This window comes from Cebidichthys violaceus, unplaced genomic scaffold, assembly GCF_023349555.1.
Source record: "Cebidichthys violaceus isolate CVI_PGR_0920_01 unplaced genomic scaffold, fCebVio1.0.p SCAF_25, whole genome shotgun sequence".
Lineage (NCBI taxonomy): Eukaryota > Metazoa > Chordata > Actinopteri > Perciformes > Stichaeidae > Cebidichthys > Cebidichthys violaceus.
The window spans coordinates 1,817,300-1,841,096 of NW_027176428.1; the positions used below are offsets into that span (position 1 = coordinate 1,817,300).

The 23,797-nt window shown below is 43.0% G+C and overlaps 1 protein-coding gene across 3 annotated transcripts in view; it reads right to left on the minus strand.

The window, feature by feature from the left end:
• Positions 1-660: 660 nt before the first annotated feature.
• Positions 661-23,797, minus strand: part of LOC137879583 (chemokine-like protein TAFA-1) — a 104,500-nt gene continuing 81,363 nt past the window's right edge. The window contains exons 3-6 of one of the 3 annotated variants that reach the window (XR_011103746.1): positions 20,763-20,903; positions 9,268-9,392; positions 7,021-7,112; positions 661-2,061 (exon numbers count right to left, since the gene is read on the minus strand). Coding sequence is in view for 1 of the 3 variants with exons in the window: in XM_068720404.1 (XP_068576505.1) it covers positions 2,044-2,061; positions 9,268-9,392; positions 20,763-20,903 (284 nt within the window). In the remaining 2 variants the exon portion in view is untranslated. Of the gene's footprint in view, positions 2,062-4,403; positions 5,820-7,020; positions 7,113-9,267; positions 9,393-20,762; positions 20,904-23,797 lie in introns of those variants that run through there. The other 2 variants (XR_011103747.1, XM_068720404.1) reach the window with 2 other exon arrangements.

Here is a 23,797-nt window from a genome sequence, read left to right on the forward strand (position 1 = left end):
TGAATCCTATTAGATATGAGAAAACAAAGACGGGAACGGCTCATTGAGGAGGAAAAAAACACGCCATTGCTCCCTCTCCCTTTGCATATTCCTTCACGACTCTGGCAAGACCGCCGGGAGATTGATGTGTCTGTCTTTTTCATACCTTCTGTGACTGCTCATCGAGGCGCCGGGCTCCACGAAACTAGCCAAATTCCTAAATGATGAATGTACACTAGTGCGTCCGCTGGGAGAGGAGACGAAGCTCATATCAGCCGAGACAGGAGGTTGATATTGGAAATCATTTGGAATTTTGCCTGCCACGATATTGGAAATCTTTATTCTAATTGCATGAATGAATTGAATGTGCTGTTCTGATAAATCCTCTGTGCCACAAAGGGAATTGTATAAATGACGCATCACAGATTTGTGTGTGTGCTCACTGCATGTGTGTGTGTGTGTGTGTGTGTGTTTGTCTGCCCGTAAGTCATTTTCACACTCGCCTTGTGCTGTTGTTGATTGCTTGTTTACTCAAGCAAAGAGTCTGTGTTAACATATCAAATAAATGAAACTCTGACAAGATCTTCCACCCGCATATTACAACATATCAAACATAAGAGGAGTATTTTTCAAAAGATCAGTAACAATGTGAAGGAATGAGAGACAGCATATCAGTATAGAAAACCATTTTTATTTCTCATAAGGCTGTCCTGTAATGTACTTATATCTACTGGGGGATAATTGTATGTTTCTCAATAGTAACTATACTTTCTCACTGTCGTTTTAAAAATACATCATCTCCCTCTGGCGCGTGAGAGGGGAGATCAACACGACAAACACAGTCAAGCAGTCGGCCATGACCACTTTCCACAGCTGAAATAGACAATAAGTGTCCGATTACGCTCCAAGTTTTTCTGCTGCTGTTTTATGTCCCTGCTGTGTCTGAGTGGGAAGCTCAGGGCTTGTTGTTAGTGCTGCTTTCTTTTGTGAGGCAGTTCTATACAATGTTTTCCTCATCTTTACAGAAACTACAAGCATTTTCTGGCATTAACCAAGGACATCTGCTGACTGACGAAAGTGACCAATACTTATTTTTATGACTCTGCTTTTTTTTCCAAAGCAAGCGTATACTGCAAAGCAGTCCTATACACACCGCATCGGAACAACAACAGCCTCTGGATAAGTATATTCAGTGGCTGATCAATACTCAAGCGAGTCTTCAATATCTCTTTCAGCTTCTTGGATCTGTCATCTTATACGTGATGTATTTATATATGTTTTTATACACAAATTATCTTACACACAAAGAAAAGAAGTGCTCATGAATTTACATCGGGCATGCCCACAAATAAAAGTCAAAATGTCCGTTGCGAAGGCTGAAGGCGAGGCCGCGAGGACCCCGGAGACACTCAAAGATCCTTCATCAAGTCGTGATAGGCTACTAGCGGTCTCTGTCACTGACAATCCAGTGTTTTTCAACCTCAGTGTAGACACAGCAAGGCCGTCCAGCTGCAGGCAGCGAGTCCAACACGAATGCTTTCCAAACAGAAATAAAAGGAAATCAAGGTAATCCTCCCCCCTTTCAGTTTGCCCTCAGTTCTGTGGATCCCATATGTTCAGGTCCATGTAAGCTCCTAAAACCGGTTTACTTTCAGGCAGTGCGAATGTCTTCAAATAATGTTTTAACAACCTCTAAATAACCCCTGCTAAGCTGTTTCAGTTTTTGAGCGGGGGACAGAGGGAAGGAAACAGAGACAGAGACAGAGAGAGAGAGAGAGAGAGAGAGAGAGAGAGAGAGAGAGAGAGGGTCGGAGACTGGCCACAGCTGTGTGGAAGAGGAGAGTCACCAACATGGGGCTCATTGATCAAACAGGGGATTAGTCTGGTTCCAAATCCTTGGCACCACGCGAGCAAAGCTGTTTTATCTGGGTGGATATCCTTTCTGTGGTCCCAGGTAATCCAGTCAGTAGACGTGGATGTAATAGTTTTAGTCCGTTCGGTGGGAAGAGAAAGGGTAGATGAAGGGAAGAGCCTGGCACGCAGCCCTGCAACGGGAGCCCTCTGTTAGGTCCTGGGATGAATCTGCAGCACAGAGGGGGAAGAGGAGAGGAGAGAAAAAACACACATGCACTTAGATAGAACAAAGGCATACAAGAGCGCGAGGATTACACCCAGAGGAATTGCACCGTTCGTGTGTTTCAAGAAAAAAAACGAGGGGAGTCTTTTGAACTGCGGGGGCTTTGTACAGCCGCGTCTCACCTCCTGGTTCCCGCTGCCGCTAAAAACAGACCGCTTACACGAGTGTGAACGGCACAGACAATGGAGGTGTGTTTGGCATTTATAGGTATACCGGGGTATTTCAGGGAAGCTCTTTGTACAATAAACACCCTGGTGTGTTTCCACGCTGTGTATGTCTGAGTCACAAATTTATATTTTTGACTTGATCTCAGACCATTTTAGTCACATCCCCTCCACTCTCAGCTTGTCCCCCCCCCCCCTTCCACACACACACACACACACACACACACACACACACACACACACACACACACACACACACACACGCACACACACACACACACACCATCATTTGCGCCTTCAAACCGAGCCAGCCAATCATAGCTGAGGAATTCCTCCAACATAATAAAATGACTTTGGCTTTGCTAAATGGCATCAGTCTGAGCTTTTTCTCTGTGGCTCTGGTTCAGGGACTCTTATTCAACCTTGAGACTGCTATTGAATGTCCTGCTTTTCTGCATCCTGCCCAACCTGAATAAAAATTATGCGCACGATGTCTACAACAGTGGAGTCCCTTGCCCTCTCATGACCGTCTCGGCAGCAAAAGCTATTACAGAATACCTCTTCGCCTCACTTTTCAACACATTTTCCAGTTATGTTGCCGCTTTTAGTATTTGACAGTGAAGAAGTCTGAAGTTCCCTGAATACCGTCGGGCCAATTAGAAATCCCATAATCCTGTTCAATTAAGAAATACAGCGGTGACATTTCCTGCAGGCTTGGCAGGTGGCAGCCAGGTGTGAGGATTTGGTCGTGAAGGGGGCTGCTCGGGACTCTGTGAGCTGCAGCACATACAGAATCTCAGAGCTCCAATATGTTGGACATGCTGGCAAGGGAGCCAAATGATGCTATCGACCACTTTCTCTGGGTGGAATTATGTGCACCTGTAATTGCCTACTGTGTTTGGTGTGTTATTTTGAGACTATTTAGAGAACAATCTTGAAAGCAGGAGACTCGCTGGCATTTTAATTTGGGTTTAATTTAGCGTCGGCGTCGAGCATGTCTGAAAACATAATGCAGTGCAGTTGTTGTATTGTTGGGAGACTGTGTTTGATTTGACAGAATCATTTGAGACATTACAACAAGTCTTAATTCAAGCAAGCTATTTAGGTCATGCATCTGTTTCTTTGCCAAAGGATTGCACTTGTTTCAACAGTTTTTAATGAAAACCAATAAGGAAGTGTCATTTTCAGCTCTGCCTTTTCTCCTTCCATACTTTAAAGGCCGTTAGTCAATACCTCCAAAACCTGTTTAAATATTTCAAAGACATTTTATGTGTAAGCAGTTAGATCATACAGGTATTATTTCTGGTGCAGATCCAGGAATGTTTCACTTCTGCACTTTACTTAAATTATTAAAAATGTGTCCTCTATTCCAATCCAAATTTATTCATTCTAAAAACAATTGTTCTCTAATATACCATTACATATGTATTTTGATGTTTTAGAAAGATTTCTAAAATAACACATTTACAGGATTGCACAGGTGTGAATGTGTGGAGTACTTTTTGTATCTCGTTTGAGGACACAGACGCTAGACAGTAAATGAAACAAGGGAAGCATCACTAGAAATAAGTGGAACACCACTGGCACATTCTTTTTTGTATATTTTTTTTTAAAGAAGAATCTTTTTTGAAGATCAAATGACTTGTTGAGACGGATGTCAAAATGAGCTGTCTCACAGCCCCATGTTAAGGAAACACTTAGCAGTACTGACATATTCTCCCTTGCTGACTATGTCTTGCCTATTTAGGAAGTTGCAGTGCAGCTGTTCCTTTGTATGCTCTAAATAACTTCACAGTCTCAGATTGAACATGTGGATTTCACCTCCAGCTCTCGTACCAGCGTCTTTCTCTGAGCAGCCCCCCCCCCCCCCCGTGATCCTTAAACACATTAATCTCCTGGGCTCATCATCTGTATCATCTACTTTAGGACGTCATATGAAAACGTTAGAGCAGAGAATGACCTCTGTCAGAACAAGAGCAGTAAGAGGTTAGACGTTACGTCTCTCTCTCTATCTCACACCCAATCCACCAGAGGTTTGTTAGTGGGAGAGGATGCAAACGCTGTCATTTCAACCCACATGTGTGTGTGTGTGTGTGTGTGTGTGTGTGTGTGTGTGTGTGTGTCTATAAGTGCCCTCTGTTCTTTTTTTATTTTATTTTTTTTGTCCTTTGTCTCTTCAAATGAACAGTGCAGCAGGTAGTGGCGGATTGCTCAAGGATTTGCTGCCGATCCCGTCTTTGCTGGCAACTAAGCCGGCTGCATTCTAATTTGCCGTCCGCATTAAATTGCAATTTACTCAGACTTCAGTTAGTAAAAGGAGCCAAGGACAACTGCCGTAGCAAAATAATTTAGTGCAAACACGGTCTCCCCTTTCCCCCTTTCTTGTTTGGTGCTGAACAAATCAATCATGCCAGCTAAGAAACCCTTCTTAAAACAGCACTAAAGAGCACCCTCTAAAAAAAACAGAAGACTCAAGACAACAAAATACATCAAGATCCATTTAATGTGACATCGACAATGAGAAAGAAACGGCGATAGATTAATGAGTAGCACTCCTCCTCCCCCTAAACCTGTACAAAAAGTCAAAAGTAGGACAATCTGGCCATTCTCGGCAGCTCGGACTTAAAAGTATCATTTATCTCAAACGATGCACTACTGTCGACCATTTGCGCGTGCTTTTATGTTTATCATGGTGGTGACATTGTACAGGACTGCAGGAGGAGGAGAGGCGTTGTCAAGCACAGTGATGGAACAGATGAGTTCTCTGTGAAGTTGAACGGTGTGTGGCATGGCCGCTTGGAGTTCATTTTGATCAACTGCAGAGTGTCGTCTCCCGATTTTGACAAATAAGATGGCGATGCGTCTGCTGGCGGGTCACTTATGCTCTGAAATTGTCTCACAGATGGGCTACATCCTGTCAGTGTGCTGTTCTGCTTAAAAAAAGTGCCCTGCGCTCCTTTTTTATAGGGGACACGTTGGTCTCTGAACAGCAAGTAAATCACGTTGGACTAGTTGAATGGGACCCACTGTGAAGTGTGGAAGTATCCACTTGAGTCCAACGCTTTGCACTCACTAATGTGAACAATTACATATTCCATAATAGAAATGCTTAAAACAACTGCTGTACATGAGTTATGTTGCAGCATGAAATAACTAAAGAAAATCCACATTGAACGTCTGATGGCTGTGTAACGGCATCCCCGCCTTGATGACAAATTCAAATTCACTTGAGCACACTTAACAGTGAGGTTATCACATGGACATAATTCTTCTCACTGTCATCAAAAGCAGGGGAGAAAAGATGCTTTCATTCCCAGCCCACTCGTTCTGCCTGTCTCTCTTAAGGAGTGTAATTGTTTGGAGGGAGTGGTTTGATCTATTTAGCGAGCGGAGCGGGTAATGCAGATCTATGGTGGGCGAGTGTTTTTTTTTTTTTTTTTGGAAGGTTGCTCCCCCAGTCTCGCTCTCACTGTGACTTCCACAAACAAAAGGGCCTGCCTTGTCTGCTGCTACAGAACAGGCAATGAAGGGCTCCCTCTCTGAAAGACATAGAAAGAAAAGAAGAAACACGGGTGTCAGGCACTGGCTTCTTACTTCTCATGCCATTAAAAAAAAAAAAAATTTATTAAAGATGTCGTGAAATATGTTTTGCTGTTAAACATGTCTGTGTGTGCCCGCCTCATCTTCACTGACACTTCTTTAGAGCAAAATGTAAACCTGCAGGTGAAATGAAATGGCGGAGAATTGCAAAGAACAAACAAAAATAAACAATGCTGTGTTGTGTGCTTGCTGGTTTTTGTTGCAACAAACACATATGAGTCAATTTGGCTCGAGAGGCAGGTGAATGAGGAATGTTGACTTAAAAAAAAAAAGGGAGCAGAGTGCAGGATAAAAGGCCTTTCATGTTGCATTGGTGGATTTGCTGTGTGCTGATAGCTGCTTCAACAAGACCCCCAGAGGAGGATCGGGATTGGGATATCAAGTGGCCTCTGATAAGGAGCCACACGGCGAAAAAGGGCCTGCCCGGGGGTCTCGCGCACATGTGGGAGCATACACGCAAACAAACAAACAGACATATCAAACACATGTGTACACACACACACACACACACACACACACACACACACACAGAGGAGCAAGTAGCATGTCACAGATTAGAGCCTAATGGGATTGGCAGAACGGAGTAAGTCACTGTAATCAAGGCCACACAGCGGCCGATAGCGAAAACAGGACATGGAACAAAGGAGGCGATGAAAGGAGGAGCGACTGATCCTTCCATTACACTGTTCACTGACAGCAGGGTTCTACTGAGGGGTGGACCTGGCTCTGTGTATGTATGTGTGTGTGTGTGTGTGTGTGTTGCTACAGTACTCCATGATTGTGCTGCTGCAGCACATCCATGTTTACCCGTCTACGTACTGGCTGATGTATTTTATCACGCCCGCCACCGTTTTGTATGAACATGCAGCAACTTCCTTTTTTATTTATGCGTGCGCCGCTTGTGCCGAGTGATAAATATTTACAGTGGGCGGCAGTGCGTTCAGTATTTGTGTCACGCCTGCCTAATCATGCACAGCATGTAAACACACACTTGATTATTTCGCGCTGAGTATTTGGGTTAATGAGAAGTCATTGAACATGAGTTGGTCCCACTCCTGCCGCCCCAACACTCAAGTGCAGTACAAGTGATGTGAGAGACGAAAAAATAAAAACAAAGAATAGCTTGAGAAAAAGACTAACCTTTACAGAAGCAAGAATGCAGCTCAATTTCTGTTGACCCATCCTCTGCATTTTGCTTCCGGAAGCTAAAAAGGGGAGTATGGCTGGGTATTCTGCAAAGAGAGGGTCAAGAAAAAAGGACACGTGTGTATTGGGTAGAAAAGCAGCTTCTGGCCTGACCTTTTTCGCCCTCTTACGGTTTTGATAATATCAGACCAAAGCCATTTTACTCATAGATATGTAGTAATGCTCCTCCTCCATTCGTGCGCAGAAATGTACAACCTTGGTTAATGTATAGTAGTCTGTTAAAAAGGCAATCGTTATTTCCAGTTTACTTATTTCAAATTGTGCAAAGGACTGACTTAAGAATTAGAGATGCATTCTTTAGAGTTAACAAAGTACTATGCGCCTTACCTTGACAGGATGGCAAGAGCCCTTTCGATCAACTTCTCTCTGAACATTTTGGGCCTGTGGTGGCTGTGAAGGGGTCCAGTGAAAGCTTTATGTCTATCTGCGGACATATAAATCTGCAGAACAGCCTTGGGACGCCCCGTGTGGTCTAACCTTCACTGGCTGTTTACCCGTTCCCTACCATCACTTAAGCCTCCGCTTCTATTCTCAGTCATTGTCACCGAGCACTAAGAGAAGACGGGGGTTTGCTGATCGCGAGCAGGTGGGTGGTGGTGGGATCAATTATATGAATACAAATCGGGTGATCAACCTGTCACAGAGTGCTGGACTGCTTCCTTGGAGGACTTAACTCCCTTCATTATTTTTGCATGCCGCATTCGGAGTCAGTTTACAGAGCCGGAAGGCAGTGGAGAAGCAGAGTGGCAGTTAACTTTATCTCTGAGAGGAGTGTGGCCTGAGGCAGAGCCCACCTGTTTGTTTACTGCCTGCTTTATGTTTGTTCTTTACTACTATGGGCCCTTAGATAGGTTGCTTACACCCAACAGAGTCCACCTTGTTATACAGACTCTGTGAGTATTCTCTATACAGTGTGACACCTTTTTTTTCTTTCACCCACGCATTTGACTCTGTGGTGCATGTTTGATTGTTAAATGGCAGAAGCTTAATTAAAAATTAAGGAAGCAGTTGGCAGAAAAAGCTTTGCTAAAGCATTTAATCAAAGTATTTAAACTCTTGTTATCTCTAGTGATTTCCTCAGTTCAAGGGAGGTTGACTAGTAAAGGGAAATCTGTCTGGCATTTGGGCGTATACCGTGTGAAAGTATGTGCTGCTGTGCGCATGTGGGCATGTGTGCAAGTGTGTGCATTAGGGCTGCAACAACTAATCGATTAAATCATATAAATAGTTGGCAAACAGATTTGATCATCGATTCGGTCTACGTTATGATGCACGCCGTGCGCTGTGGCAGCGTTTTCCATGGGGGCAGTAAACCAGCCAATTACAGGACATGACGCCGTCTTCCTCTGTCTCTGTAGTAAGCATTTGAAAAGAGTTGGAAGGAGAGACTGATAACGCGGAGAAAAGGCAAACACACATTTACATGTTCTAATTTAAGAACAAACGGAATGGACGGAAATAACGGACAGAAATAACTTCCGTCTGTTTGTGATGGATCAAGGTATCCAGCTGCCCGGTCAGACATCAGCTGACAGGAAGTAAACATGGACACGAGCTGTTGCCGAGCAAGGCAATTCTGTTGAAGCGGTCTACAAAGTTATGGAGTATTTGGAATATTTCATACTAGACAGTCTAACGTGAATCTGAAACTGAAACTGAGCAATATCTAATCAAATATAATAATGATAAACATAATAATATAATTTAAAAAGAACTTTTCAAAGCTGAAAGTGCTTAACAAGGCATTAGATGCTAACATATTGCAAGATGCTAAAATATGTGAAATAATAAGTAGCTATATATATATATATATACAGTATATATGTATATATACTGTATATGTGCAGGTACATTTCCCTTATTGTCGGTGCATGGATGCATCTCCAATGTGTAGTAAAAGAGCATTGCATAAGAATACAAGGTACAAGTTTTATTTTTTTCAAAAAAAGCTGTTCAAAATGCTTTTTATCAGATTAATACTAGGGTAATCAAAGTAATGATTGACAGATTAGTTGGATTATCAAAATAGTTGTTAGTTGCAGCCCTAGTGTGTGCCTGGGTTAAATGTGCATACAGAACCGCCATGTGCGTGTATTTCACATGTACATGTGCATCTGTGCATTGGGAGTGGATGTCTGTGCGTGCATTTAAATGCATTTGTAAGTGTGTGTGAGCTCTCACTCTTGTGGTCTTGATTTTGTTCCCAGAGGAGCACATCCATCCAGAGTTGTCGGGCAGAGTCTTACACTCTTCTCCATCCAGACATGGCTCCATCTCACACCACCATTTCCCAATTACAATGGACGCTGTGGGAGGTGAGCACAGACACGTAACAACGCAGGTTAGTCTATCACACAGACACACATTTCTGTATGAACACGTTTCTGTATGTATGCACACACAGATACAAAGAATGATAAAACTATAATATAACAAACAAAAGGAAAAACAAAGAGTGGAGGAAGAAAGGTAGTGAATTTAGTAGAAAAAAGTTAAGGGCCATAATTACATAATTACAAAAGAACAGTGATAATAACGCACAATAAAAAAAACATAGTAACCAGAGTTTAAAGAATCATCACACAAAGTTAAACATGCTTAAACTTCCCACGCAAACACAATTTTGTTGTCCTACCTATTTTACACAGACGCACTTGTATATGTGCATACATACACAAACACCCACTCACTATATCATGAGTCTCTAAATGGATCTTTTCCTTCTTCTTCGGCCTCAGAGCAATTGTATCGTTGCTGCATGGGTACTTTTGCTGTCGACAATAATGTCTTATACCAACAGAAATGAATCATTATTTTGTTTTGATATAGCTACATTGCATGTAGGGGAGCAATCTCATTTTTAATCAAAACTAATTGCCTCTCATTAACTTCAACTGAATTCTTCCTCCAGCTATCGACAAAAACAAATATGTTCTCATCAAGATCTCCCTCCCTCCTCTCTTCTTTCTCCACTTATGTCTCTGAGTGTAGTATGTACAGTTGTGGTCAAAAGTTTACATACACTTGTAAAGAACATAATGTCATGGCTCTCTTGAGTTTCCAGTTATTTCTACAACTCTGATTTTTCTCTGATAGAGTGATTGGAACAGATACTTCTTTGTCACAAAAAACATTCATGAAGTTTGGTTCTTTCATGACTTTATTATGGGTTAACAGAAAAAGTGATCAAATCTGCTGGGTCAAAAATAGACATACAGCAGTGCTAATATTTGGTTACATGTCCCTTGGCCATTTTCACTTCAATTAGGCGCTTTTGGTAGCCATCCACAAGCTTCTGGCAAGCTTCTTGTTGAATCTTTGACCACTCCTCTTGACAGAATTGGTGCAGTTCAGTTAGATTTGATGGCTTTCTGACATGGACTTGTTTCTTCAGCATTGTCCACATGTTCTCAATGGGATTTAAGTCATGACTTTGGGAAGGCCATTCTAAACCCCCAATTCTAGCCTGATTTAGCCATTCCATTATCACTTTTGATGTGTGTTTGGGGTCACTGTCCTGTTGGAACACCCAACTGCGCCGAAGACCCAACCTTCGGGCTGATGATTTTAGGTTATCTTGAAGAATTTGAAGGTAATCCTCCTTCTTCATTATCCCATTTACTCTCTGTAAAGCACCAGTTCCATTGGCAGCAAAACAGCCCCACAGCATAATACTACCACCACCGTGCTTGACGGTAGGCATGGTGTTCTTGGGGTTAAAGGCCTCACCTTTTCTCCTCCAAACATATTGCTGGGCATTGTGGCCAAACAGCTTGATTTTTGTTTCGTCTGACCACAGAACTTTCCTCCAGAAGGTCTTATCTTTGTCCACGTGATCAGCAGCAAACTTCAGTCGAGCCTTAAGGTGCCGCTTTTGGAGCAAGGGCTTCCTTCTTGCACGGCAGCCTCTCAGTCCATGGAGATGCAAAACACGCTTGACTGTGGACACTGACACCTGTGTTCCAGCAGCTTCTAATTCTTGGCAGATCTGCTTTTTGGTGGTTCTCGGTTGACTCTTCACCCTCCTGACCAATTTTCTCTCAGCAGCAGGTGATAGCTTGCGTTTTCTTCCTGATCGTGGCAGTGACAAAACAGTGCCATGCACTTTATACTTACAAACAATTGTTTGCACTGTTGCTCTTGGGACCTGCAGCTGCTTTGAAATGGCTCCAAGTGGCTTTCCTGACTTGTTCAAGTCAATGATTCGCTTTTTCAGATCCATGCTGAGCTCCTTTGACTTTCCCATTGTAGCGTTTGTGGGCGTTTGTATCCAATGAGCCCTATTTAAATGGCCTCAGAGAAGTCACCAGCTGTAGTCACTCATAATCACTCATAAGAAGTTAAGAGGCCATGCTATGAAGCTCATTTCATTGACACAACTTTCTAAGTCACCAAAATTGCTAATTCATGTTGCTGTATGTATATTTTTGACCCAGCAGATTGTGTCACTTTTTCTGTTAACCCATAATAAAGTCATGAAAGAACCAAACTTCATGAATGTTTTTTGTGACAAAGAAGTATCTGTTCCAATCACTCTATCAGAGAAAAATCAGAGTTGTAGAAATAATTGGAAACTCAAGAGAGCCATGACATTATGTTCTTTACAAGTGTATGTAAACTTTTGACCACAACTGTATGTATGTGTGTGTGTGTGTGTGTGTGTGTGTGTGTGTGTGTGTGTGTGTGTTCCTAAAATAATCTGGAAACATGTGTTAGATTATAGCTAAGCAACACCTTTCAGGATACGCAAGTCCATATGTTCAACTCATCAATGAGGAAAAATGCTTCCCCGTTCTTCCACATGCGTATAGTTGTGATGTATTTTAAATTAATTAATATAGTTTTTTCATGTTTTATTCTTTTTGTTAAACCCAGCTGTCTTGCAGCGGGAACATCTCTTTGAATTATATCATAATGCTCAAATCTAAACTATTTTGGAAAGTCAAGTTTATTTATTTATTTTTTCAACCATGATGTGTGGAGAACCTTTTTTTGTTTTTCACGCCCGTCCGTATGCGGCTTCTGACAGCAAATGTGAAAAATTCAACGCTTCTTTTTGATAAGTCATCTTCCCCCACCCATGGGGCATTTCCTGTTAACGTAAGGAGGATATGTAGGTGAAATGAATGGGTAAATGCAATTACTTAAAGCAGTGTCATTTCATTTTCCAAACCCATTTTTTTGAACCAACTCGAAAACTATCATTTCCCCTCCAGCCTGTGTTGCCAAGGTTACAGGCCAACCACCAATCAATTGTGAGTGCGAGCGACATGCCGTCTCCAACTGATGAAAGAAGGCTGTTAAAGTGCAGTCCCTCACAGCACAGAGCATGCTGCGGTTCTGTGTGAACAGACACACACACACACACACACACATACACACATATATACACACACACACACACACACACACACACACACACACACACACACACACACACACACACACACACACACACACGCGTATACCAGACACAGAACAACACCCCACTGCTGCTCAGTGAACTTGATGCATTTCCTGATTTCCTCCCTCGCTTTTCCCTCCCTGAGCCCGAGGATACTCAGCGCCACAATGAGAACATCCACTAAAAAGCTGTGAACCCGCCCTTTGGCTCCCCCCACGGCTGTTTACCTTATCCACTAATTACCACACATTGGTCCATTCCCTCTTTCTTGCAATTTCCCCCCCTCTGTCTTCATTCATTGGCTAAATATGCATTTCACACCGTTAATCATGTTTACATTCAGCTGTGGTTTAGTTGCAACACCATAATCATGCAGGAAGTCCACGGTGGAAAATTCTGATTAGGCTTGAGGAGCTTATTAGGGTTACCCCTCTTTTAGCCGATTAATCAGCTGTTTTGGTCTCAGGCGACTAAGATTTCTAAGTCTTTTTTTGTGTGCTTTTTTCCAAGAAACTTACGAGAACATCTTTGGTAAACACACAATTAAATGTGGTGCTTTTGTGTGATTCTTTGTGGAGAAAGTTGTAGCTTTAGTCGACTACGAATTTCTTTGGTCGAGGACAGCCCAAGTGTTTAATTCTCAGTTCTACCAAGTGAGGATGCCGTGCGGCAACACCGCCACTCTGTTATGCGCCTTCTTCTCGCTGCAGAGCGAGGGGGGGGGGGGGGGGGTGGAAAAGATGTTTTTCATTATATCACCCACTGAGGAGGCTTAATATTCAACAATGTGAATGCAGAATCCACTTGAAATTGAAATTGGTAAAGTGATACCTGCAAAGCAAAAAATCAATCCCTTCAAATGGAGCCACAGAGAAAGCAGGAAAAAGGGAGAAGAAGATGAAGCAAAAGCAGGAGGTCCTCACAGGGGTTGCTGGAAACATGAGAGCCGCTTTGCATGAAAGTTGAATGATATTTACTTCACAGAAGTGAATTCACCTCTCACTCTCTGCGCCCTGTAATGTGTGCGCATAAAGCATAGATCATTTATACAAGGAGAGTCTAGGAAATGTCTGCATTTCATGGGCCTTCATAGGTTCTCATAGTGTTATTTCCTATGTTCAGTATTTACTTCTATGATGACCGATATTAAATTCTTGTTCTATATTTGTGAATCAGGGCAGAAATTCAGTGATTATAGGGGAAGTGATTAAAAAAATTAAAAAAATAAACCAGAAAAAAGAGAAGAGCCTAATGTGAACACACATGCTTCATGTCCGTGGCTGTACCCGGGCCAGGACATCTGGCTCTGACCTTGACCACTGGAGATGAGCCATTTCCGGGCCGAGATCCATGCATCACTCTCTGGTGACCACTGACCTCCAACAGTCATTTTGCTTTAACTACTCCCAGTGCAACCGTCAGCACACAGTCTAACACACAGGGTATAACCTTTGTTTCAACATCAGCAAACTTGACTCCTCCTTTGTTACTGCTGGTGAGTGCATGGGGGGGGGGGGGGGGGGGGGGAGGCAACTGTCCAAACTAACCCCGTTGGATCGTCTATTTATTTTCAGATCGATCTGAGCTGAAAGCCTTTGGTGTGATTTAAAGCACCATCACCAATTAACACGATCCTCACGCGTTGCCATAGAGTAGCTGCTGCATTCTGTCAAAGATGACAGATGGGCTCGAAATAATCCGAAAACAAGGACGGAGAGAGTGTTGTATTCAAGATGTTAGCCATGTAGCAGGCTGGAGTCCTGAGCTTTGATGGACAAACAACCCGAGAGTGGGACTTGAATTGATTGAAAAACATGAAGCGATGGACCTTTTTACAAGTGCATCTGTCAGATCGCAGGTGAGCGCGCACTGTGATGGATTGAACCCGCTGACACGTCGCTGCCAGGTAGCAGAATGTTTGAACACCTTGACTGATGAGGAGGTGAATTGATTTCTGTCTGTGTCAAAATTGTGAATCTGTGGGCTAAATGAATAGTTAATGCTTTTTAACTTGGAGCGAACCTGCACTGTGCTCGCTGGACTTAAATTAATCATAGCGAAATGATGGCATTCCAATGATGTCAGCCTTAGTGTCTGTCTTTTGGCGAGTCACTTAAGTCAGCCAAGATCTGGAGCAGAACGCAATGGGACTCTGAATTCTCATGCCATTTTGTTTGGTTAAATTTAAAGTTTGCACGGTCAGTGCTTCACGGAAGATCACATTTAACAACCAGCTTCACTTCTTCTCATCCACTGACTCATTCAGGTCATCTGTCTCTACTACCAGAAAGTCCTTTGTCTCTCTACCCTTTACCTGATCGCTTTACATCAGTGCACCGATGTATCACCCAGTTATAAACCAAACAAAGCCCATCAATCAATCACTCATTCACATCAATCAAGCAAGTAGGCAAGAGGAGTTACAGTGAACCGCTTGATTAGAATAGAAAACACAATTCCATCCTAATGAGACGGAGGTATGAGTGCAAACATTGTGCAACAACGGTGAAGTATTGAAAGGGTCACAGGAGCGTGAAGCAAATGGAGCAAGTGTGTAATTAGAGTGGGACTGAGACTCGAACCCCTGAACCTGAGGTCAGCTTCAGAGAGTCATTATTCTGCATTAATCCTCGCCCCTCTCAGAGACCAGAGGTTTGATTAGCTGTTCAGGAATTACCATTTGGCTTTCTAATCACACTGCTTTTCTGAATATGTAATGGCCACCTGCAGACTTTAAGAATCATTTGATTGTTTTCAGCATGTTTTTTGTTTGTTAAGGTAAATCTGGAATGTAAATGTTACACATACAAACAGATAATGCCGAAAATACTGTCAGTCATGAGGCAAAGACAGCGTGTGGAGTAATTCTGGGTCAAAATTGCTAAAACGTACATGTGGTGTTTGCTATTAATATTGTTGAATTGAAAACTGTAGAGTATCAAAAGTATCCAATGATTCCTTTACGAGTGTGTCTCAGTGTGTCTGTGTGCATTTTGAGCAGCCATGAGTGAGTGTGACTCTGTGCCTGTGGACGTTGGTGTGTAGGTGCGTGCCTATTAATGGTTGAACAATGAGTACTTTTGTTGGGTGGTTATTTCCTTTCCTTTATGTGGGTGCAAAAGCCATTTTTGAAAGTGTATCTCCCACACAGCCGACATAGATCTGCCTTGTGTTTCTTTACTTCTCTCTCAGCACAACTGTAGACGGGCTACTCGAGTAGTGACAGCAGAAAGGAAATGTGATGTTGCTTAAAAAAAAAAAATAGAGACAGAAATAAGGAGAGGAAAAAAAAAACATTAAGGAGACCTTTGACTCCAGCTGAGGGTCAGATCTTCTCCTGGCAGGTCAAAGGTTGAAAGTCTAATCACATTGTTGATGCTGTGAGAGCTCAGTGGGACGTGAAAAAAATGGAGGAGAAAACCTGCTTCACAATCATTATCTCGGACTTCTCCGAAGACACAAACATCTTTTGTGACCCAGGAGGATTTCACTCTTTTTAAGTCTCTTATGCCTGCATGTGTTTGTCTGAAAGAGAAACGAGCAATTGTTGTATATTGTACGGTATGTGTTCCTTCTGTCCATCCCCTCAGGCAGTAACTGCAGCAGGTTTTGCCAGCCACCTATAGTAGCAGGGGGACTGTAGACCAATATGAAAGGCAAACTGTGGGGGGCAGGGGTTTTATAATAGGAGGATGAGATGTTTGCTTGACTGTGCTTGGGTGCCATCAGTTTAGACTCGGCTGTCCATGCAAGCACGTACAGTGATGAATGAACTCTTGCAGATCAGATATGTATTCATGCACAGAACACATGTAACGACAAGGTTTTGTTTGATGAACTACATTCCCCCCTAATAACAATGGTGGCCTTGTAATGTAAAATGTTTTAAAGACCGTGTCAATCTGTGCACATTAACTCTTGCATGCTTATGATATTCTGACAGCATCTGTTTGACCAGTAATGTATGTGGAAGAACCGCAGCACCTCTGGTCCCTCCCCTCAAGTGGTGTCCATGTGTTCCCCCCCCCTCGGACGTATCTCAAATGTACCATGACAACCTGTCATGCTTGGCTATACGCGCCCACAGCCAAACAGAAGGGTTCATTCCCCATCAGTGATCAGCAGTGAGCGGGCATTTGCGTGCATCTCTTGTCGAAAGAGTTTACTGCTACAGCAGCTACATGACAACACAAAGTGGTAGCATGTGCGTGTGTATTAGGGCATCTGCAAGCGTGTGTTGGGTAAATGTGTGTGTGTGTGTGTGTGTGTGTGTGTGTGTGTGTCTTTGTGTGTGTTGGTCCACACTGCGGCGGAGGGCTTACATGTCTCATACACTGGGATAAAGGCAGTGGTGCAGTGACGAGCGCCTAATCCAAGTGCATGTGATCGGCCCGGCGAGGCTGGAGAGATATGAGCGTTTGACTTGTTAAAAGGGATGTTCTTCACTAAGAGCCTCGTTGGCCCTGACATATCTGGGACATAGTTCTCCTTGTCAAAGCTAATAATCAATTCCCACTAGAGGGATAATCTGACAGAAGACCCCCACCGCCCAGCGCAAGCTGTCGTCACATCCCCATGTATTAATAACAACCCAAACAGTTACCAATAGCAACTGCAACAACCCCACGAGGCCCGTAATCTCGAGGTAGTAAACACTCGACAATGGGCCCGATCCTGGCTGCGTGCTTTGATGTTGCAGTTTGATGCTAATGAACGATAATACGGCACATCAGGGAGACTGCCTGTTTCTACAAATTTGGCCAAAGATAAAGGAGTGTTCATTCCTCCAGGCTCTGTATGTGTGTCCAAATCAAATGACCTCTGAAGATACGCTTTTGATATCAGAGCACTGGCAATTCTTTTTTGTTTTGTTTTGTGTTTGTTTGTGGGAACATAACCTGTGTATGATACAGGGGGCGGCAGGTGTCCCCCAGGGGTGCGGCGAGATGAGCTGGGCTGCAGCATCGTTCCTCATCTGGACGGTACATTAATAACGCCGGGACCTGGGGAGAAAGCTCCATCTGGGCCAGGCCGGTGTGCTGCTGAGGGGACAGACCACTGACTCCACAAGTCTATAATCCGTCACATGGCGCAACGGCGGCCCGCGGGGCCCAGTTGATAAACACGTCCAACTTTCTGGTGCACCTTTCCTAGACAATCAAAACCTCTCGAAACAGAGTGGTCCCCTCCTCCTGTGTCCATTCATTTCCACACTTGCTAAAAAAAGATCTTTTAATTAAATGGCATGTTTGCAAAGCGTGACACCTCCGACTACAGATGAGCCCTTATGAATAATAACATAATTATGCCGTCTGCCCTTCAGCCCTGATCCCGTGGTGGTTTCATCGTTAAATAAATAACAGCCTGATTCACTTCCAAGCAGGTGAAAATTATCCAAGAGAGGAGGCGAAGCCCCCAACTAAAGGAAATACAATCATTAAGAGGCCAGGTGCTCTTAGCTCTTTCAGTGTGGCGTAATTGTGCTCAATACTGTAGCTTGCTGCTCAGTGACTTGTCATTTCCATTTTTATCACCATTCCCTCTAAAAGTGCTTGTTAATCAATACACAGCAAGGACTCTCTCGCTGCGGGAGCCTGAAGCATAGAGGCATGAAGTGTTAACCACGTACTCCTACTTCTCCACCTCCATTCCTCTAATGGTGTTTTTCTTTGGTATATCTTTGTCCTACTTATACTGGTAACTTTTACTGTTGCTTTTCATTTTAAAGGAATACCTCAACCCCAAAATGTTCATTTGTATATGTATTACTCACCCCGTCTCACCTTGAATTCTTGCATGCCTTTCTGGTGGCCGAAGAATCCAAAAAAGGGGGGGGGGGGGGGGGGGGGATTCTTGATGAGTTAAAGTAAATGGGGGCCATGTTTAACAAAAGTAAAACTATATAAAAACATCCATTTACAAGCATTTTTCACACAACTCTTGTTCACTACCCCCAAAAATTGTACTATTCAAAACACATCTACATAAACGGTACTTGCATGGATAAGTAGTGCGCCTTCGAGAGGGTGAGGGTGAAGTATTCCTTTAATGGCTGAGGTGCAATTTCTAGTTGTGGGCAAGAAAATGTCTCAATTTGATGGGAAGGTTTTCAGGTTTGTCTTTCAGCAATGGTTACTGAAATAGACACAATCTGAGTGAATATGAACGCGTTGAAAGTCCCTTGTCTGTAAGGTGCTGCGCAAGAGTGTCTGGTTGTCTGCCTCTCTCTGCACAAGGACAACACCGTCTGCTTAAATATCTGCATCTCAAGGTCAGAGCTCTGTAAATGTTTCATTCATGTGTCCAACCACAGGGCAAACACATTCCTTTTTTCGTACAAAATGTCTCAAGGACTAAAAACTTTGCTGATCACCGCTGAAGCTTTGTAGGGTTTACTCTTATTTTTCATCAAACAGGGAGAACTTTTTTGTGTGTGTGTGTGTGTGTGTGTGTGTGTCATCCTCTGCTCATATCCAATTTATCTTCTAGGATTTTCTTGAGTGTCAGCTGTGGCTAACCAACCCTGTGAAGCCCACTGAGCAGACCTGTCTGGCCGTTCATGTAACATCCCCCCTAATGAAGATATTTTAGTGGCACTTCATGGCGAGAGGGCAGTCGGAGAGATGACTTTGATCTCTGCTGAAGGTGGTGGTGTAAAGATCGAGGCTGAGGAGCAATAAATGAGCTTCCTGGTGTGAAGGGGGCATCGCAGTTCTGTCTCAGTAGATTTGTGACTTCCTATTGGCTTTTTTTTTCCTCCCATGGAGACGCCTCTGCCTGATTGTTTTTCTCAGCTGAAGTAATTCAGGTGCACTAGCCTGAAGCTTCCCTGACTTGTGTTTATTAGTTATTCATTTCCATCAGCCTGAACTGCCTTAGGCAATGTGATCTGCAACGTGTTCCCTGCTCAGGTGTTCAACAGCCCAACTGGATCATCCATAAACTCCCATGATGCCCAGCAGCACAGCACTGGGTTCTTAAAGGTTGAATGTATTTTTTTATTTTTTATTCGAAAAATCACTGAGACAGCAGAGGAAGGTACTTTGGAATATGCTGTAGGTCTTTGTCTGAGGTGTTAATTCAAGCATAATTCATTCAAACCTGATGCTAGTCTTCTTCTGTATCTATACATCTATATATCCGCACATGTCATGTAGACAGCTGCAGTTTGGCAGAATTAGAAATCTTGTATGTAATAATTCAATAATGCATTGATAATCATAGTAATACTATAATGAAACAGAAATATACAGTGAACTCCAGTTTGCTTACATGGAAACTCTCTTGAGTTTCTTTTCCTTAGTCAAGGATTTGTCACTATATTGTCATTTGTATCTAATTACACATTAGATAACAATTGTTTAGATGGTCTTCTTTTCAATAGAACTTTGTTAACACCAATTAAGTAATAACCTAATTTTAGTTCATAACAGTGTCCTATTTATTGTTTTAATTAATTAATTGCAAGAATTCATTTCACATGAATACTATTTTTTTCATACAAAGAATATGCAAAGTGTTCTTATAAAGAAATGTATGCACTGTAGAGTAATTAACTTCTCGATAAATCTGAAAAAACAACCTTTAATATTGAATGATCCTGCAATACCCCCAAATAAAAAATATATATTTGTCCTCTTACCTGTAGTGCTATTTATCAATATAGATTGTATTTGTGTGAGTGGCCTAGTTTTGGTGGTATCGACTGTAGAGTCTGCCTTCTCGTAAATATGGGACTATCTTGAGTAACAGGGTCATGATTTCTGCAAAGAAACATTGTGTTGAGTTTTTGAAATGTATTTTTTTTTGTACTTTAAACACCACAAGCCAAGTGCCATATAGTCCCTTTATTTTCTAGAGAAGAAGACGTGTCTTCTGCTGATATCTTCAACACTCGGCAACTCAATCTAGATTGATAAATGGCACGACAGGTACGAGTTAAATATGTATTGTTTATGGGGTGACCCTTCCTTATAAACTACACTTTTCTTTTCACATCTAGTGCCAATATCTTTAAAATTCCTACAATATCTGTGCATGGTAGCCATGGTACGGTTAGGGTTAGGGAAAGACTGTAGTCCTGGCAAATAATCAGGTAATGGTTACAGTTAATAAAAAAAGTGAATCCTGACTACAGGTCTGTGTCAAGAGGCAAACAGGCCTCTTGCATGAGGGTCAAACAGGCTATTCGCCGAATCGGCTAATGGCCGTAATGTGTACATCAATCCTAAGCATACTGGGTACAATGTTGAAACAAACAAGACTTCCTCACCATCCACACAGGAGGGTTTGTTCCGTGTCGTCCCGGCCACCTTCCCCGGTAAACAGGAGCACTTGACTGTCTGAGAGCGCTCCTCAATACGATTCTTGTTACAGCATCGGTGGGCGGCGATCACCTCACACGTACCTCCCTCTGCGGACAGATAGACAGACACAGTGGTACACGGTCAGTACATGTGAGAGATTAATGCGAGACTAAACATGTTCCTGAAAATGAACTGATGCAACCACAATGTTCCTGCAGCTTTTCATTAGTACATCAAAAATCCATATAAGCAACAATAGTGTGAATGAAGCATGGGCTTAGAGGAAGTCGATGGCCTCACATCACATCATGAGGCACGCTGCAGTACAATCATTGGGCTCTTTCGCTGTAAGTATGTGTAACAAATTGGCCCTCGAGGCATCTCAATTATGTCATCTAATTGCCTCTCACTCAGTACTGGCTGTTCTCACTCCATACCAATCAGCATACGACGAAGATCACCTCATGCACTTGCTATGTATTAATATGGTTGCCTTTGCACCCTTGATGTCTTCCACACGTCGTCATGATTGAAAAAGGATGAAACTTTTGTCTACTCTTCGCCAGGGAAGACCTGGCAGTCATAGGCCTCAGTCATTGACTTAGACGGCTGACACCTTTGAGTGCCATGACAGAGGCAATGCAGTCTTAGGCTACACTACACTAAAGCATTAACTCCAAAGCATGGGTGACATCAGTCAGAGCAAATACTGTACAATAGGTCCCAGTGTGACAAAGGGGGATGTCAAAAAAATTCTGTGAAAAGAGAAGGGGAAAAGCGCCGTTGGCGGTACTGGGTCAAAATAACAATAGGGAGGGTTGCCCATGGGAGGGAGAGGGGGTGATGGAGCGGAGGGACATCTTGAAATGAGTGAGACAGAGAGAGAGAGAGAGAGAGAGAGAGAGAGAGAGAGAGAGAGAGAGAGAGAGAGAGAGCCAGAGGACAAGGTGTGTCTGGCTGCCAGGGACTGGCCATGCCAGTGAGTAATGAGGAAGCTACTGGAAGTGCCCCCTTCACACAATTATAAAGCGTGGGGCTAATGCAGCCAGCGGAGCTGCAGGAGAGAGGCCCTCCATCACCGCTCTCCCCTTTTTCTTGCGCCCCAGGAAAAACTCTTTATCTTCCCCTGACAGCTACTGCAACAGACACCAGCGTCCAACAATTAAACTGGAGCTCATCCCCGGACACAGGAGAGGAGATGAGAGGAGGGGAGGAGGGTTGAACTCAACCTCTCCAATCTACAGAATATATAGGGGATATAGTGCAAGAAGAAGGGGGAGACAACCAAATGCCATATTCCATCTTGTTTGTGCCTCATTTCAATCGGCCGTACCAAGTTTTAAAGAGGACATCCTTCTGCGGCGAGAAGATGCATTTGCTTCCACTGGCACGACAACAACCGGTGTGTGTTTCTCTAGCTGGGGTGGTTGTGCAAATGTTTGAAGTGGCTCGGGTCATGAATTACGGAGCTGAGCTCCCAGTAGCCGAGACAAGTTTGGCAACAGTTTTCTTCTCCCATTCCCATCAATGTCTGCTGTGGCCAGACCAAAGGCCACTGAGTCCTGGATTAAAAGGCAAACATTTGCAGTCCTGCTGGACCGTGCCGTCGTGCAGTATTAATGTCACTCTCTCAGCGCTTGTTGTCAGATATTTCTGGGCAGGAGGAGGCAGAACACAGACTATAAATGTTAGGCGAAAAATCCCCTGAGTGTGCTAAAACCTAAAACCCCAAACCCCACAATGTGTTGGCTTGTTGAATATTTCACCGACAGCTTCCTGACCTGCAGACTTTGCTTTCAAGTCAAAGCAGATATCTGAATATGTGAGGACTTTACGTTGCAACACAGAATACTAAACACTGGGTTGAATCCCCTCAGCTAGCTTCAAAGCCTGATTTTGGACAACAGAGGTTTAACCAACAAGAGACAGCAAAAGGAAACCCCTTTCATAAATATCATTAGTATCACTAATGATGTAATGTGTCCTGATGGGTGACTTTTGGATTTGTTTCTTCAAAAAGGACTTAAGCTACAGAAGCAAGTTTGTGTACCTTCAAAGTTGTGTGTCTTCACCATTTTAGCTAGAGCCACTTCTGTCCACAAATTGACCATTTATTACACAATAAGATTTGGCCAACAAGGCACTGCTTTTTGAGAGAGCTCTCAAAGAAACCGAGGATGTTATACAAGTTATATCGGGAACTGACAGTTTCTAAAGGTAAACTTGTATGACTAAGATTGGATGTCACTAGACAAACAGACGAAGTGCCAATGAGCCAATGACACAAAAACAAAATAGTCAATCAACTGGTTTGAGCTTCCTCTGCTGCACTACAGCCTTGCTCCATTCCAAACGTTGTACAGGAAGTAGTGTAAAACTTGTGCGGACAAGACTGGGGATTAAATGAATCATAAGTCAGGTTCATGGTTATAGACTTGCTGTAGTTTTGAAGGAAGCCCACCACAAAGAGAAGGTGGGAGGATTCAGCATGAGGTACACATTTTCCCAAACAGAATTTGAAAAAAGGTTTTCTCCTGCAATTATAATAATAACTCGAAGCAAAAAAAAACAGATCAATGATAACCACCAGCAAGTATTGAGTTGCTTGATATACTTGTTGATTTTCAACCTTTACTGAAAGAAATCTAAACTGATGGTTGGCCTTCTGGCACATTCAACAATCTACTCTACACAGATGTACTACAATCTGCAAAAAATATCATCAGTTATAGAGTATACGAGGTTTATGGGGGTTAAGCTTATAAAAATGACAAAAGTGACTGAATACAAGTAATTTGGACAGAACTATGATCATTATGATGACTATTATAATTATTGCCATCAGATTAGTATCCCTAATACACACTCACGCACACACTCGCATACGCACATGCTTGCGTGGGTATCAGCCATGAGTCGAGGTCCAGCCATCAACCAGGTGGACATTAGGTGCGGTCGCTACGAACCATCTGGTACGTGGAAGAGGAAGCAGTGTAAATGG